At 47.6% G+C, this 17,036-nt stretch overlaps 1 protein-coding gene across 1 annotated transcript in view; it reads right to left on the bottom strand.

The window, feature by feature from the left end:
- The window catches only part of MAP4K4 (mitogen-activated protein kinase kinase kinase kinase 4), a 72,796-nt gene that overhangs the window by 12,284 nt on the left and 43,476 nt on the right, over positions 1 to 17,036 (bottom strand). Inside the window, exons 14-25 of the mRNA XM_026045490.1 lie at positions 16,835 to 16,996; positions 14,659 to 14,889; positions 13,636 to 13,742; positions 12,569 to 12,720; positions 11,712 to 11,809; positions 11,380 to 11,388; positions 10,234 to 10,409; positions 9,513 to 9,633; positions 8,086 to 8,277; positions 5,602 to 5,719; positions 5,160 to 5,330; positions 1,211 to 1,354 (exon numbers count right to left, since the gene is read on the bottom strand). Coding sequence (XP_025901275.1) covers positions 1,211 to 1,354; positions 5,160 to 5,330; positions 5,602 to 5,719; positions 8,086 to 8,277; positions 9,513 to 9,633; positions 10,234 to 10,409; positions 11,380 to 11,388; positions 11,712 to 11,809; positions 12,569 to 12,720; positions 13,636 to 13,742; positions 14,659 to 14,889; positions 16,835 to 16,996 — 1,681 coding nt within the window. The remainder of the gene's footprint in view (positions 1 to 1,210; positions 1,355 to 5,159; positions 5,331 to 5,601; positions 5,720 to 8,085; positions 8,278 to 9,512; positions 9,634 to 10,233; positions 10,410 to 11,379; positions 11,389 to 11,711; positions 11,810 to 12,568; positions 12,721 to 13,635; positions 13,743 to 14,658; positions 14,890 to 16,834; positions 16,997 to 17,036) is intronic.

Below are 17,036 nucleotides of genomic sequence, written 5' to 3'. Positions count from 1 at the left end.
TGCCCTCGCCCCCGGGGGGAGCCGTTGAGCCGCCCTTGGGGGGGCCGTTGAGCTGCCCTCGCCCCCGGGGGGAGCCGTTGAGCCGCCCTTGGGGGTGGCCATTGAGCTCCCCTCGCCCCCGGGGGGAGCCGTTGAGCCGCCCTTGGGGGTGGCCGTTGAGCTGCCCTCGCCCCCGGGGGGAGCCGTTGAGCCGCCCTTGGGGGGGCCGTTGAGCCGCCCTTGCCCTCGGGGGGAGCCGTTGAGCCGCCCTTGGGGGTGGCCGTTGAGCCGCCCTCGCCCCCGGGGGGAGCCATTGAGCAGCCCTTCGGGGTGGCCATTGAGCTGCCCTCGCCCTCGGGGGGAGCCGTTGAGCCGACCTCGGGCCTATGACAAGGGCCCATGACGCAGCGCCCAGCCGCGCTGAGGGAGCGAGGGGCCGCCCGGCCCCACGCTGAAGCCCCACGCGGTGTCGTCGGCATTGTCCTCATCRTCCTCGTCATCCCTCTCACACGGGGCCTAGCGGAGACTCCATCCCCGGGTGCCCAAAACAAGCCCAAGGCCGAGGGCTGCGCTGCAGGAGCCGCGAGGAACCATGAAGCAGCGCCCCGAAGCTGCTTCACAGCAGAATATCCCTATGCAGGAACTCTCCGGAGCCCAAGAGCCTGGGACCTCAAGCTTCCTAAGACACATTTTTCATTGGCACACACAGAGCAGCTGTGGCCGCCACCAGCCTTCGTCTCCTGCTGCATCCAGGGAGAGCAAGGCAGGCACGGCACCCATCTGACCTCCCACGTTCACCACCTCCTCCCCACACGCGCTCCTTTCCCTGTCACCTCCTCCACGCCATTCTTACTTCCCTGCTTTGCAAGAACATTTCCCTTCTACCAATATAAACACACGGGGTGGCTTTAGAAGCCCACGTAGCTACTCATGCTTCACAGACCCTTAGTTTGCAGCTCCCTAACACAGGACAGAGATGGACGTGGCCTCCAAGACCGGGCAGCTTTCTGAGCAKCCACCCATGGGAGGAAGGACGAGGGACAGGCACAAGGCGCCCTRTGGAAAATGACTCATTTGTAGAAACCAACTGAAAACTCGGAGAGATTGAAAGATGGAAAACCCGCCAACCTCAGTTTTAGGACTTTCCCCTCAACATATATACTGATGGGAGAAGATTCTTGCCATGCCATGCCAGAGAGGGGAAAAAATGACACCAAACAGTTAAATTTACCGGAAATTGTCACCAAGACATTCAGTCCTTCAAGTACATCCATTTGCTGGAATCGTCTTCGATTGATGAGTGGATAAACCTTCCCCTGACCACTTCTGTCTAGCAGCATCAGTCCACTTTCAGTGCCCACTAACAAGTTCACTCCTAGAAGAAAAAACAAAAGCAGAGAGCAGGGTTAGCAGGCCAATTGGACAGATGCATTGATGAAGGAAGGCTTCACAGAGCAACTGTTCATGGTTCAAGCATGTCCAGCCACCGCTGGTCCTGCCTGGCTGCCAAGCAGAAGACCTCATGATACAGAGGCTCTCTTGGCTAATGCAGCTACCGAAACCCAACACACTATTGTGCTATACAAGACAGCAAAAGACTAGTAAAGCACGGGGAGTTTTCTAGAGCAACAGCTTCCAAGCAGATAGGCACATCAACACTGGAGGAGCTGTTAGCCATGAAGTGGTCCCTAGCTTATACATCCTGAAGGGTTGGCCTGCAAGCTGCTACTGGCCTGGCAAATGGGATGTAAGACAAGAACATTGTGAAAAGCAGTGGCAGAGGCTTGAAAGGACCAACAGGATGAGAGGACTGCAGTCTTCTCCTGTAAATGGATGAGCAAAGGATTGGCTTTCAAGTTCCCAACAACCTGAAATAGCAAAACCCTTGTTATAACATCTTTTCCACTTAAATTGTAAAATTATAGCAATGATTTTAATCTGCTGTTTCCAAGTATTCACAAGTATTCTTCTAAGGATCATGCAAACATAGATGAGAAAGGTCAGTAGGCCAGTTTCTTTATACAAAGGTCCACATTTCCATTGGAATATTCTTTAAGAGCACAAAACACCTCAGAATATAAAACCAATTACATTTCTGCAATAAACAACAAAAAAAAATCCTGTAGGAACAGGTTTTTTAAAATTATTATTATATTAATATATTATCACTATAACATTTCATAACCATTTGCACTAATTACAGTGTTTCAGTCTAGGATTCCACRAACTGTTCAGAGACAGGTCAAACACAGTACAAGGAATGGAAATCAAACCCAATACAAGGCTCACTTTATTAGACATCTACGTTGCAAACTGGRTGTTAAACTTGTTATCCTTAAACATAATGAAATAATGAAATAATAAGAGGGAAATTTACACAAAAGATTATCATAATTACATTGCTAAATGGCCTTAATCCCTAGTCAGACAATTATTCCCAAGATATAACTATTCTGGAGCCACGCAGGAATATCATGCAGACTGATCACAAAGCAGAGCTGTCCCAGCACATGGGAGTCTGCACCTCAGCGCACACACTCTGGATCCCTAGCAGTGACAAGACACGAACAGAACCTCCCTGCTCTGGCACAATCCCCAAAAGGCACATGGTTCACAAGGAGCAATCAGCCCTGAGGTATGAGGAGCTCACCCCAATGCCACCCTGCCCACCACAAGTGCAAAGCTGGCTCTATTCTCCTTCACGTGCCCTCTCAGCAGGGAAACTTCAGTGGGACCTGGAAACCACCCGCTCTGCTTCCACCCCAGGCTTGGACTGCATGCTGCCCAGCTCCCGTCTCTCCCAGGGAAGCGATCTCAAGCTGGCAGGAGGCAGGAGGGAGAAGAGCACGGGGAAGGCAGGGCCCCACACAGGGTGCAGGGGGACTCAAGCAAGCCGAGTACTTGGTCGCACTGCTGCATCTCCCAGACTAAAGCTGCAAGCGACTCAGCTTTGAGGCGAAATTTTGTGTTTTTTCAAGTGTGGTTTGAAGTTCAAACAAAGCCACATGCAAACTGCCCCCGCATGATCTTCTCCCCTCTTTGTAGGCCAGGGCTTAAGCGCTTCCTCCTCCACCCTCACTTTCTCTGTTGACCTTGCATTGCCATTGTTGCTGCTTCAAAACTTCTATTCTCACCTGTCCACAACCCTTCCTTAGCTATCTGCACCTTAAGAGAAGTTCCATCTGCATGTGAGGAAGAACTTCTTTCCTGGGAGGGTGMCAGAGCCCTGGMACAGGCTGCCCAGGGAGGCTGTGGAGTCTCCTTCTCTGAAGATCTTCCAAACCCRCCTGGATGCCGCCCTGTGCCCCGTGCTCTGGGTGTCCCTGCTGGAGCAGGGGGCTGGACTGGATGATCTCTAGGGGTCCCTTCCAACCTCAGTCACGCTGTGATTCTGTGCTGTGAGATGAAGCTCATGAGGTACTATGCTGGTGGTAGGCAATAGCTGTGCTTTAAAATTTGGGCATTGTCTTTCCTCACCGCCAGCCAACTTCTTCTACCTCCACCCTACAATTAAGCTGTTCTGATTTTTCAAACAAATGGAAATGCTGCCCAGAAGAAAGGAACAGGTTCTTTGTGGGGACTGTGCTTAAAAATCAATGATCATAAAATCTCTGTTATGCATCCAAGCCATTAACTGTCACCACTTAATACTAATAGAAACAGTATCACAGAACTAATGTAATCAGCAACCTAAACAGATAGTATGAACACGAGTAAAGGTAAAACAAAACAAAGCAAAGCAAGACCCTCTTTTTAGTAAGAAACATCAGCACGAAATGGCTTAATTTGCTGTAGAGAAAAAATATAAAGTTCACTAGCTTACATCACCATCAATTTGGCCCTAAAATATTCACATGCAGAATGGGCATAGTTACAGCTGTAAAACACCTCTAGGATTTTATACGTACACTGTAAATCACCACAGCAGTCAGATATGTAGATCAAAGAAATATAAAGCCATTAACACAAATTGCTATTGGCAAAACAAGGCAGATAGAAAGACTATGAGTCATCCTTACTGATCCTATACAACTTCCCGCTGCCTTCGCTCTCCTGCAGTCAGGAAGCTGCATTTGCACACAGCTCCCTGTTTTATCAGAGAATCATTCACCTGAATACATGCAGAAATTGCATGTGGGTAACCCTTACCTGAAAAGACAGGTAAAACCTTGCAAAGAGTTACACAGATGTAAACAAGCAAGTGTTGTTCTGCTGCTACAACTCATCATTTGTGTTTAAGGGAAGGCCAACTCTTTTTAGTTTTGAAAATGATATACATATGATATACAAGTGCATTTACAGTCTTTTCACTTTAGAACTAGGATATATATAAATATAATATACATGCATATACAGAAATTTAATATACACAAGCGTCATCTATTAGCATCTAGATAATGAGGAAATTCAGGTGGCCTCATGGATTTTGGCCAACAGAGAAATTACATGGCAGAGCAAGGCTTTCAACTGGGTGTTGCAGCACTGATTCCACGTTATAACAGGCAATAAAAGAATTGCCCTAAGCCTTTTACCAGTGTAGGAACCTGTCTGCATTGTCTGACACCGATATAAATTAGCCCTTGTGCAGAAAGCCAGACATACTTAAGTCAGTTGACATCCAACTTCTCTACACTAGCCAGCACTGTGGAATCTAAGCTGTAGTTTCACATTGGAAAAGACACCCCAGGTATCCTTTTCCTTTGGCCTTCCTACATAAACTCACGACTGAGGTGGAAAGGTATCTAACAAAACCCAGCTTCCTCCAGCTCTGCAACAACTCATTAGCAGGGGCATCTGCTAAAAGTAAATCCCTCTGTGAATGGGCGCTGGCTCAAAGTGTATGATGCAAAGATGACCACAAGTTCCCAAAAGCTGCAATAAGGTTTCTAATAGGGGACTAGGAAAGCTAAAAGAGCAGCCACAACCAAACAGGCTGAACCAAGTCTGAACTATGCCATTGGGAGTATGCGTACAGCAGCAAGGAGAGGTAGCAAAGCAGAAGCAACATATTTTTATGACATATAAAAAACATATTTTATCAGCTCTTGCAACGAAGTCATGTAAATAACGCACAGAAAGAGCTAAGGCTTCAGCGATTCGTTCTCGAAGACCTTATGCTCCTGCTGGCAAGGCTACATCTCAGCACTGCGGGAGGAAAGCGAGGCAGAGGAATTCCTTACCCCATAAGGCAGCGCACAGAATCTCCGAGTTGAATCTCTTCTTGTATTTGCGAATCTCTGGGGTATCGCTCTGYGGTCGTGTGTTTGTGGGATTCACATTGACAACTGATCCTTTCCGCGTGGGGTCTTGCCTTATGGCCTCCGATCTCATTGCTTCGCTAGAAAATCCTACTGAAAAGAAAGAAAAGTGCAGTGCATGTAACATCCCCTGAGGGCTCAGCTCTGACCGCTTATTCCTGACACCAAGCAGCCCACATCAGTAACTGAGAATACTGCGCAAGTCTCTCTTTTTGTAAGAAATGTAAATGGAAAAAGAAATAAAACTATGCAATCCATTGCAAATCAAATAAAAAGCATGATGGTTAAATTCGTAAGTACTTTAAAGAGCCACTAAAGTCACTGAAGCCTTTTTCAATTGCCTTCTTGCAGCTACTTTACTTACCCACAGAAGTCACAGTTGTCCCACTAGATGGAGAAATCTGTAGTAATCTGGGGTCTATAAAAGGTGTAAAGGAGGAGGAAGATTTGTGTTTCTGGAGTGTGTTACTAGCGGACTGAGTCTGCAATGTAAATTTCAACTTTATTAATATTAATGACAATAAAAAGCAAGGATAACAACAACCAACATTTTAAAGTCACTACAGAATCGTGGTACAGAGCCTCCCCACTCTTCTATGCTTCCTCTAGAGACATAGAATTAAGGCACTGCAGGCACCATACCTGAACATATGCAAACTGCATGTTGCAGTGAAAATGCAGTTAGCTAAATTTTCAGCCCTGTCGCCTCAGCTGTGAGATCATCTTTTAAGACTGGCCACGAGGATCAGGCATAAAGTGAGGGAATGTCTCTTCTTCCTTTTTTGCTTTCTTTTTCTTTTAGTCTGCCTAAATGCAGATGTCTACTTTCTTATCTACAAGCTGTCTACTACGTTCAACTGCTGGATTTCTGAAGCATCTCCTAAAATGAGCTGGTGTAGCAAGCTACGAAACTGGATCTTCTGGCTTGTGCAACAAAACCTGAAACATCTGGGATCAGATATTCACTTCTACACTGGATTATGTTTCAGTGTCCAGGACTGTTCTTTCTCCCTATTTTGTTTAACCTGAGCCTCTTGCCAGAAAGCTGCAGCAGGTTCTTCCACCTTTATTTGACATAGCAAAATATTAAACCTGTATCAAACAAAGGGGCTCATTAGTGTGGAAGGTGGAGCAAACGGTGACATGAAGCTATGAATATGTAGTGGATAAAATCACTGGTGCTTGCTTATGTGGTCCAAACGTGAAAAAACATAAAGAAAGGAAGGAGACAAGTGAAACAATGAACTGTTAAAAGTGGAAATGGAGCGACTTAAAAACCCTTGCCAGTTTAGTATTAAAGTGACAACATTACACACTGAAGCAGAATGGGACAAGTAAAAATACGTGTAAAGGGTGTGCACGTGGGGAAGTTACACCAAGCAGAACTGGGTCTTAGCTCAGCTTTATGCAAACATAGTTAGATGCATGTCATCATCAACAACTCATCTCCAACCTCTCACCTTTCTAAGCTTCTACTGCAGAAACCCAGCAATGGGTCTTAAGAATACATGACTCCCCTGTACAGATTAATAATGACTAGCTCCAGCAGCCACTTCCCAAGCTCCCCGGAATAACTGAGCCCTTTTATCCTGCTGCCTGGATCAAGGCAATGTGCGAGCATCTCTGGATCTGTCATCCATACAACCTACCAGAGCAAGCCTTTGGAAAGGCCAAAAGCTGGGAACTGAATCCTATGCTAAGAGGGTTTCCAGGAGGAAACCACCCCCCAGCCAACACAGAGAGCAGCCCCTGCGGTCMGGCGGTCTCAGGAGCCAATGTGCTGCTCTGCCCCACACGCCAGCCCGCATGGCCAGGCACCTCCTCTGCCCCTTGGGTCAGGGTTTGCTCTCCCTGCACTGCCCCTGCTTCACGTGGAAGGAAGCGGCTCTTCCCAAGCCCACGCTGGCCACCCCGTCGGCCAGGTCACGCCAAGTCCCTGGCTTGCTGCGGGATGTGGGGCTGGAAAAACGATGCCCTTCATTCACAGGGCTGCACCTCCTCTGCTGCAAGGGGCTACAGGCACCATGAGGCCCCACGAGCAGAGCCCCACRAGCAGAGCGAGGCCACGCGGCCGCCCCGCGCAACAAGAGAGCCCCGAGGCGGCCGGGCCTGGCTCCTCCGTGCGGGCCAGAGCCCACAGTCACCCTCACGTGGTTACACAGTCGCTTCTCAGAGCACAAACACACTTGAAAAACCACAGATCGCCCCCTAATTATTATTATTATTATTAGTTTTAATTTCAACCACCCAGATTTGAGACCCCTCCCGGGCAACACCTGACACATTCCCCCCATCCCGTGTGGCGAGTTCCAAACCCCCCCAGCTCCCTCCATGGCAGCTTCCTCCTCCCAAGGGTGAGTTGCTACAAGCAGCTCCCCGCGGATGCACAGCTGCTAGCCCAGCCTCTAGTGACAAAGCCAAAAGGAACCGCTAAGTTTTAGGCGCCACGCTGCCTGAAATTAGGCTGCTCCCAGAATAAAACAGAATTAGAGGGGGGAAAAAAAAAGGGAAAGAAAAAGAGAATTGGCTTGAAATTACAGTAGTCAAGTTTAGTTTCAAACAAACGCCATGCAATTAATGACTCACTAAAAGGCAGCAAAAATAGTAAACTGGCAAGTTCGGCGTGGGGGGGAGGCTGCTCTAGAGTTAGGGGCTTCTTAAACAGAACTGAAATGTGTTATTTTGGGGGTGGGAACAAAGGTGACAGGAGAAATGAAAAAAAAAAAAAAAAGAAACAACCAAAAAAAAATAAAGCAGGGGGAGGTTGGCTGGAGTCCCTGCGCAAACTAGCTAGGAGGCGGCGCTGCTCGAGCCCTCCGAAAGCGGCCAGCTGTGGGGTGCGACGTACCTCGTGAGCAGTGAGCTTGTCCTGGGGTGTCTGTGGGGACATGGTGGGTGTCGGCTGGCTGGAGGATGGGGAAGAGGAGGTGGAGGAAGTGGAGGAGGAATGGCTTTGCTGCAAGAGATCTGGCAAGAGGTGAATGCGACCGGCAAAGCCATTGCTCTCATGATGGCTGGCGCGCTTTTTGTCAACTGTACTCTGCAGAAAAAACAGGCACACTTGTCTTGCTCAAGTGCTGCTTACAGGCCTACATCCCTAGCGAGCTCTCTGCTTCTCTCCCTCGCTCTGTCTCCCTCGTCTACGTTTTCGCTTGTTGCTTTGGTTTCACGTAAGCGGGTAAGCCTCGCCTTGGTGCTTGGGTTGCAGGTGGGCAGAGCTGTCAGGGTTCAGCACATCCCCACCACCTCGGGCAGGCAAAAGTCCACGGGATGTGGTCAGCTCCACGGAGCCTGAGCCATTAAGAGAGAAGTTACTGAGCCAGCGAGGGGCCTGACCCAGCCCGGACAAGGGCTCTGGACGGGGGCTCAGGGCTTCTACCCCTACTGCTTTGGTTGAAGCTGTCTGCTACGCGCTTGGACTGTCTGGTGAACGCGCTCGGCTACTGCCTAAAACAACAAGCATGAAATCTTCACTTTCCAACCCGCAGGCTCAAWTAGGAAACTGGTATTTGGCGGGGCAATTCAGGAATGCGAGTGCTGGGGCAGCTCCTCTAAGCTACCGCGCTCATTAACAGATGGGTTCATTGGAAAGCAGGCAAGCATTGTCTCTCACAGGCACGAGAATGCAGCTTTGCAGCATCAAAAGGAACAGCACAGCACTCCAGCCCTGTCCACGTTCTCTGCCTCGCCACCCGTTTTGCCTCTCCATTCCCCTTCCATTCCCCCTGTACTAGTTGTTTGTTGGGCAAATTTGTAGGTGTGTCTCYGTGTGTGTCTGTGTCTGTGTGTGTTTTTTGGCGTGTGTTACCTGGGTGCTCAGTATGCCCTCAACTACAGGTTCAAAGTAATGRAAAAAAAAAAACAGAATAAAACAAAAAAACAACCCCAATCCCTGAATGCTTCCTCACAGCATCCTTCCCAAACCCCCTCCTGAGACACATGTTTTGTCCTATGGTAAAGCTGAACTAAGCTTCTTGCTCCAGGTACTTCACACACCTGCAGCTTTTCCACCATCCTCCCCTACAGCCTTTGAGKTACTCTGCACGCAGCTACTAGGAGGGAGGGGGTCACTGGAAAGCATGCGAAACAGCAGCAAGGGGTGAAGCCTACGTTTTCCTTTGCATGCATCAAACACCTTGCTCATCTGAAATTCACTACAGCTGTGTCTCCATAATACGAACAACAAATATAATGTAGCAACAGCATGGGTGAATGAGCGAGTGGGTTAATGAGCACAGGAAAGGTGCAGCGCTGCGCGGGAGGGAGAAGCGATACCTGTCGGACAATTAAGGTGCCCTCCTTTGAAGGAGTCAAGGCTGGCTCACTCTCCACATCATCGTGGACAATCATGGTCTTCACTGACTCCGTTTCACCGTTGCTCAAGTTCAGCGTCGACCTATTGGCCAGGCAAGAAAGAACTGGGGTGAGATAATAGCTTTTGTGTTGTAGCTTTCATGGCTGCACACGTAGGTACAGTCAAAGTTCATTTCTGCTGTGGCCAAAAGGGAGCATTTATATAACTGTCCCAAAAAGGTTCTCTGTCACAAACTAAGTCAAGAATTTGTTGAACATACCTCCTTGTTTATTGCAAATCAAAGGGAGAAACTGGAAAGGACCCTATTTCTAGAAGTATCACTCGGCCTGCTTTAATACATACCCATAAAACTTTCTTGAGAAGCTGAGAGACTCATTTCCCACTTGCAGAAATCACAGAATGACTAAGGTCCGGAGGGACTTTTGCAGATCATCTAGTCCAACTCCCCTGCACAAGCAGGGTTACCCAGAGCTACCTAGAACTTAGTTCCTCACTTGCATCCCAGATGCTCAGTTTGACTTGAAATCACTGCCTCASTGTTTGAAAATGTCACTATAAATAATGCTGTTTAGCTCTAACTTTCTTAAGTACTCAGAGTTCTTAAGTGCCCTTAAGTGCTAACTTTCTTTTCCTTCACACCCCCCAAGTGGGAACACAAAAGCAAAATACAGAAGAACTAACACTGCTCGGACATCATCAGGTCCAGAAGTAGATTCATCTGCTCCTTCTTGTTCCATATCATCGTCTTCCTCATCCGTTGTCCCTGACTCTTCACTGGAGGATGAATAATCCGTCACCTTATGTGGCGGTCTCACATCTTCTACCGCTCGCAATTCCTTCGCCAAGGCAGTTAAATCCTGAGGCAGAGGGGAAAGAGAAGTGACGATGCAGGCAGGAGAGGCAGCCAGCTTGCCAGGCAGCCCCACTGCCTTCCACTTGGTGCCCGACTGTGTTGGCAACCCGCTGCTGTTCCCACACATGCAGCATGGAACTGGCAGATGTAACCCAAACATGCAGTGTGTTCTCTTGGCTTATTCATCCCAAACATGCAGTGTGTTCTCTTGGCTTATTCATTTCTGATGGCTACCGATACTCTTTTGCAGGTCAAAACTAAAAGACCTAAGGAGTCAACCTGAGGAGTCCTTGCCATATTGAAGAAAAATGTGCATATTCTGAATCCAAACCATCTTGACTATGGCCTTGTTTTATCCCATTACACCATTCGAAAGACTTACATAAGCACCTGGACCCACTCTCACACAGCGATTGTCACATTTTTCTTACCCTGCAGGCTAATAGCATCTACCACAAGAAGCTCTGGGCACTGAGACGGCAAAAAGATCCTAGGGCTTACTGAGTAGCCCAAGGCACAGCACATTCCGCCAGCTCAGAAGTTCATAGGAAAGGTCAAATTCACCAGCACTGTCTCACTCATACACAAACTGTCACAGTTTGGGACATATGATGACTTTCTCCCTGTCACCTCAAGTGTGGCCAAAGCCTTTTTGCAGTGACCTACTCTCAATCACGTAGCTATGCAGTATTAAGCTAAAATCAGTTTATATATCAGTTCACCAATTACACTACTCAGAAGTAAAGGAACAACCTCTGTGTTTAAGAAAGCGGTTTTAACTGACAGATTTCTGTGCTAGTGCAGTGACAGCAAGAGAAAAAAGTTTTAAAGAAAGTTCCCCTACAGTGAATCCTACTGTGATCCCCTGGATACAACAGGCCATAGAATTATAAGCATCTTAGCAGCCAGATTAAAAGGAAAACAAAAACAAAACAAAACAAAAAAGAGAAAATAGCAACAATTTAAGGTCTTACCACTTCTCCCTGCACCATTCAGCACAGCATTGAAACATTCAGGTCAGATGCGTTATCATTGGTCCCGCCACAGAAAGGAAGCACAGGATTGAAAAAGAGAAAGGTTAGAAAGGAAGAAGACGACAGAACAGGAACCAATTCCAAAGGCAGAATAAACTCTCGTACTTGAAGCTTTGTCATATGCACAAGCAAACGTACACAGCACAGCATACACTGCTGGGCCCACGGTTATGAACTCAAAGCAACTCTCAGAGACATGRTGATGTCCACATTTACGCTCATAGGGGCCTACGTAACAGCGAGCAGAGTCGGGGAGGGCAGATGTAACTTACAGCAGGCTTGATGGGTCTGAAGACTTCCTTTTTCTCTTCAGGCTTTTTGGCCGTGTTCTCCTGACGCTGCGACGGAGAACCCTCTGATTTTGATGATGCTGTGTGCACCAAGAGCCCAAAAGGAACACAGAACAGAACAGGGATTCACTGGGAAGCTAAAATACGTTTTCTTATTTCACTTTAGAGGGAGGAACACAGGGGAGAAGGTTTAAGTGTCTGATAGCAAGACATCTGTTTCACTGGTTTGCTGTTACATTTTCCCTCAAAGACTATGCAAGAGGTACCAGCRTAAGCTGTGAGTGGTGTAGGTACAGCAGACTATGACCAACGTCTAAATAAACTGCCATGCAAGTACCAAGCCAAAGTGGTTATAGGTGCTGTGCTCATTTGCACAAGGGACTGGGCCAGCAGGTGAATCAAAAACTGTTTAACTCGACTGAAGTCACAAGCTGGAAGACCTACTTTCAGCCKCCAGAGAACTGCAGCTGAGATGTGTCCCTAGCAGTTTGCAAGCAACCATCAGGGTGATGCACMGCACAGATCAAAAGGTGCCCTTGGACAAGTGAGGAAGGAGGCTACAAAAGTGTGGAGACCAGGCTGTCTGCACATGGCAAAAAGCAGCAGTAACTGAATCTGAATCAGAGAGCACTCATATATTTTCATGGCCACTTCCCATCTCATGCCTTTCCAGAGCAAGAGCATGAGCCAGAAGGGGCACTTCCCAACGCTGAAGCTAATCTGTGTGGGGTACTGCCCGCCCAGATGTCTGTCCGAGTGAGGGCTCTCGCCCTTCCTTTCTGAGGGCTGCAGACTCGTCCAGCTCCAGAAGTGTTAGGAGGGCTGACACACGGCCTTACATCTCATCCGGAAGCGCTCGCCGGATCCACTCTGAGAGCCGGGATGGGAGCCGGGCTGGGAGCCGGAGTTGCTCGAGCCGGAAGAACTGCCGCTGCCCGGCCGCGGCACCAGCTTCTCCACCCTTTCCCACAGCAGGCGAGGCTCTATATTGCTGGTGCAGAGGAGGGAAGGAAGTCTCTGTCATTCACGGCAGTGTCAGCCTCCTGTTTCTAGACTCAAACATCCTTTCTCCTCAGTGTTTTGCTCATAACTGATCTGAAAGAACACTTGAAACACTGGACTGCGAGCATCAGTGACTCCCTGCAACCCGGGCAGTGGCTCCCTTTGAAATAGCTACTGCCTTATTTAGGATGGCAAAGGAAGTGCAGTTGGGATGAGCTGCTGTTTCCTATTTGGGACTGTGTTGCATATCCAAGATAAAGCAGCCAATTCCCTCAGCCTGCATGCAGCACATTTAAAATTAGATCACATAAGCCAAACCATAAAGCCAGCACTATCTTTSACCTCTCAGGATCTCCCCAGCCACCTTCCAGAGACCAGTCCCATGTCCGCTTTGCTCTGCTGCTTTGGGGATGGCCCCTTCTCCCCTCCCCAGTGTTTTTCCCATTTCTCCCCCAAATGTTTTCTGTCACAATTCAGGGATGTTTCTGCCTCTCCTGAAGCCTAGTTCTGGCTAAGAGGCTGGAAATTTTCTGAAATCTCTCTGCTTGAGGTCTTACAAACACATCTGCTGAGAGCAACTCCCACAACAACCCAAGGTAACCTGATACACCAAAAGGCATCATGTTCATGAATGACTACTTTTTTTTTCCAGTAATATTCAGGATATTTGGAAATTTTGCAAAAATTACAGGGTAGACAATTCAAAGGGGAGGCGAGAAGAAATTTTGCCAGCTTTGGCTAGCAGCCACGATACAACAAGGAAAATTAATATTAATCCCAACCAAAAAGGAATCCAGATTCTTCTTCATTTCATGCCCCATAAATAGACAAYGGCAAAAGTCCTCCGAGGAAAGCCTGGCTTCCCACCAGCCTTCTCCTCCCAGGGACACACAGGCTTACAAACCTCGTGGAGTTTCTTTGACCTGCTTGGTTGTTTTGCTGCCCGCTGCCCTGCAGGGGAGAATCACGACGGGACAGGACAGGTGATCGGGAYGTTGTTCTCACGGGTACCTTGGGAGAGAAAATGTTACGTTAAAGCCAGGACAAGGAGAAAGAGAAGAGGAAAATTCAACCTTTCCCGCCACAGAACATACTCTTAAGATTTTAACAGTGCTTACTTTAATTCCAAGTTAGCATCAAAAATCAGAATGGACGAGAATACACCCACAAAGCCAGAGGGCCTTAGTTGGGATTCTGGTCAGATTTTGAAGAGAACTCCAAGTTTAGTCTTAATGCTAAGCGGCACTTAGTAGCTACCACACAAAACACATACACACCCCCTACTCTCCAACTAGTGAGGCAGTTAAAAAGAATATGGCATTTTGACTGAAGCAGGGGAGGCACAAAGCAATTTGCTGAAACAGCATGAGAATTAGGAGAATAAGCTCGGGGGAATCAAACAAATGCCTGGGAATGGATCAGCAGAAGGCAAAGACTGGTGGGAGAGTGAGAATATACTTAGAAGAAGCAAATCCCAGTGGATGGGGGAGGGAGAGGAGGAGGAAATATATTGAATGTTTCTTTTTTGTTCCAATTCCCTCTCAATTTCAGATTCGAGCATGATTCATAGTTTGGGCTGCTCACTGATGAAGAAGAAAATTACCTCGGAGCAATAACCTCAGGGATCTTTTAAATTCTGCCCTGAGCGTGGTAATGATTCGTTAACTTTGCCTAATAAATTGCCTCTCTCTACAAGAGCTAGGGCCTACAAATAATCGCCCAGGTTAGGTGAACTGTCAGTATTGCACGTAAGGCCTATGATTGCCATTAACCCATTGAGTGAAYAGCTCCAGCACGACTGCCCTTCCGAGATCCCAGGAGGGGCCCTGTCCCAAGGGCACGGTCCACCCGGTGCCCAGGCTACGACATCCTTACATGAACACAGTCAAAGCAAAGAACAGCACACATCTGTCCTTCTCCTCCTTACCCTTGGAGGCACCTCGTCACTGTCTGATCTAGCCCAAGGCTTTTGGGTGGGGTCGGGTACCTCCGACTTAGAGTCAGAACTCTGACTTAGCACTTCACTGCGTGAAGGTGGATATGGGTCCTGGGAACGAAGATGGTGATGAGCAAATTTGGGAGAAGGGTCACTGAAGGAATGGGATCGCGAGACAGGGGAAACATTGTTCTTGAGAGATGCCAGATGGGACCACTGTACCTTACAAGAAAACAAAACACAAAACATTCAATGCGCTCAGTATCACGGGCTTTGCACCAACACAGAATAAAGGCAGCTGGGGCGGGCAGAGGCAAATCGGTTACGGCATTAGGGAAGCGGGGGGCGGAATCGACGCACGGGGAAGCGAGGCAAGCGCCCGAGCAGCGGGAGGGCTCCCACAGAGCACACGTGCACCCCGCGAGCCACAGACACACACGCGGGGCCCGCGCGCAGGCGGCCTCGGCCTCGCCCCGGGAGGCCGGATCCCGAGGCCGCTGAAGCCAGAGGTCCCGGCAGCTTCCCGGGCTTCGGCCGGGTCCCACGGCAGTGCCGAGGGCTTGGGGAATTTGGAGGCCGGAGCCAATTGGAGGGAGTGGAAATTAAGGGCGGCAGGGCTGCCAAATGGGCAAGCCGACAGGCACGGATGTTGCCTAAGGAATTAGGGAACTGGGTACAGTTCCAGACCTTGGGAGGAAGATCGTAACACGAAAGCCTTTATTCCATTACAGTCATTGCAATATATATATATATATAAAAACCATAATATATATTGTATATAGTATACATATGTATAATGCATATTATACATATCCCATATATGCACCATATACTGCACATATAAACATATTTATACACAAACTACACACACACAAACATACACACACACATATTCATTACACACACTAAAAAGGCACAACAGTGACTCCAGAATTAAAAAAAAAACATTGGGATTTCCACTGAAATCCATACTGATCTTTCAACCTACTCCTTCCTCATGCATAAACCCACATTTCCAAACTAATTCCTAAAGCTGAGGAGAAGGAAGGTCACAACTGAGGAAGATATTCTTTTCACACCTAATAATTAATTCAATTCCATCTGCATTAGGATGGCTGTATTTATTTCTATACGATCACTATTTCCTCCTTTTTTGTCCACGCAGCTGCGTGAAGAGCCTGATTATTCTCCATGTGAGTATAAGACTCAAGACTTTTTAAAAGTAGCTGGCACAGAGAGCATGAAGATACAAGTCTAATATTTGGAAATAATCACCAAGGTTTGAATTAAAGCCAGGGCTTAGTGAATAGGAGAGGAAGCTCTGTCCTGATTTCTCCCACTCTCTCGGCTGTGCAGGTTTTCCTCTTGCCCAGAAGAGTTGAGATATCCATTCACAACAAGGCAATTGGGAACACTGGCATTTACAGACATATTTGGGAGGGAAGAATTCCTCATGGGCACAGAGGAACTGCATAGCTCAGAACTGATGGGCTATTTTTAAATCTTAGGCAAAGTGGCTTTTTAAGTTCAGGCACTTATTCCTATGAGAAACCAGCTGTCACTTGATAATAAAATGAAAGTTTTTACTAGGAAATAACACAATGACAACCACCACCTAGTTCAGTGGTTTCAACCTCTTTTGGCTTTCAGAGCTGATGGAGAGCTCTATTTAGCAAAAGTGAGACTATGGACGGCCACCTTGCTTTTCTTGCCATGTTCTGTGGAGCCCTCAGAAGCAGCACTCACACCACATCATACCCAAAGCCACTTATTTAGTTAACTTTTTCCCTAGTCATTTTAAAAAGCTAATTGACTTCTTGTTTGTTTTTTTTTTCTGAACATCCTCTTTAGTAGTAAATACTTTGCATAGATCAAATTTTGAATTGTAAAACTGTACTGCAATGGTGCCCAGTATTTAGCCTACAGATAATCATAGAATGCAGCAGTTTAACTTAGCTCTAGTTAAAAAGAAAAAGGAAGACCATCAGCTCACTAATAAAATAAGCAAAAAAAGAGGGCAAATCTACAGAATAAGCTGCTTGGCATAACAGTGCTACTCTCTGCATGAGGCTTTCTGCATTCCCAGTTGTGCCAACGTGCAGCCATAGGTGACACGCTGGGGCTCCTGCATCTCCTGCAGCTCACCACGATTTTCCTTGACATTTACCTGGGGTTCCATTGGCCTCTGCAGGGCTGGCTGAGCAGGTTCTGAGTTCCCATTGGAAAAGGACTCTGATCTTGAAGGCACTGGTGGCTCCAACACTTTGCCCATCTGCTTAGACTGTGCTTCAGGGGAGCCCTGATTAGTTTTTCTAAATCTCTCCTCCACCTAAGTGAAAAGAAATGCAGGTTAAGCCCAGGGTCAATAA

This window comes from Nothoprocta perdicaria, unplaced genomic scaffold (assembly GCF_003342845.1).
Source record: "Nothoprocta perdicaria isolate Ctin4 unplaced genomic scaffold, notPer1 scaffold_40, whole genome shotgun sequence".
Lineage (NCBI taxonomy): Eukaryota > Metazoa > Chordata > Aves > Tinamiformes > Tinamidae > Nothoprocta > Nothoprocta perdicaria.
Note: the sequence above shows the minus strand (reverse complement) of the source record. Positions and strands in the feature narration are given on the sequence as shown.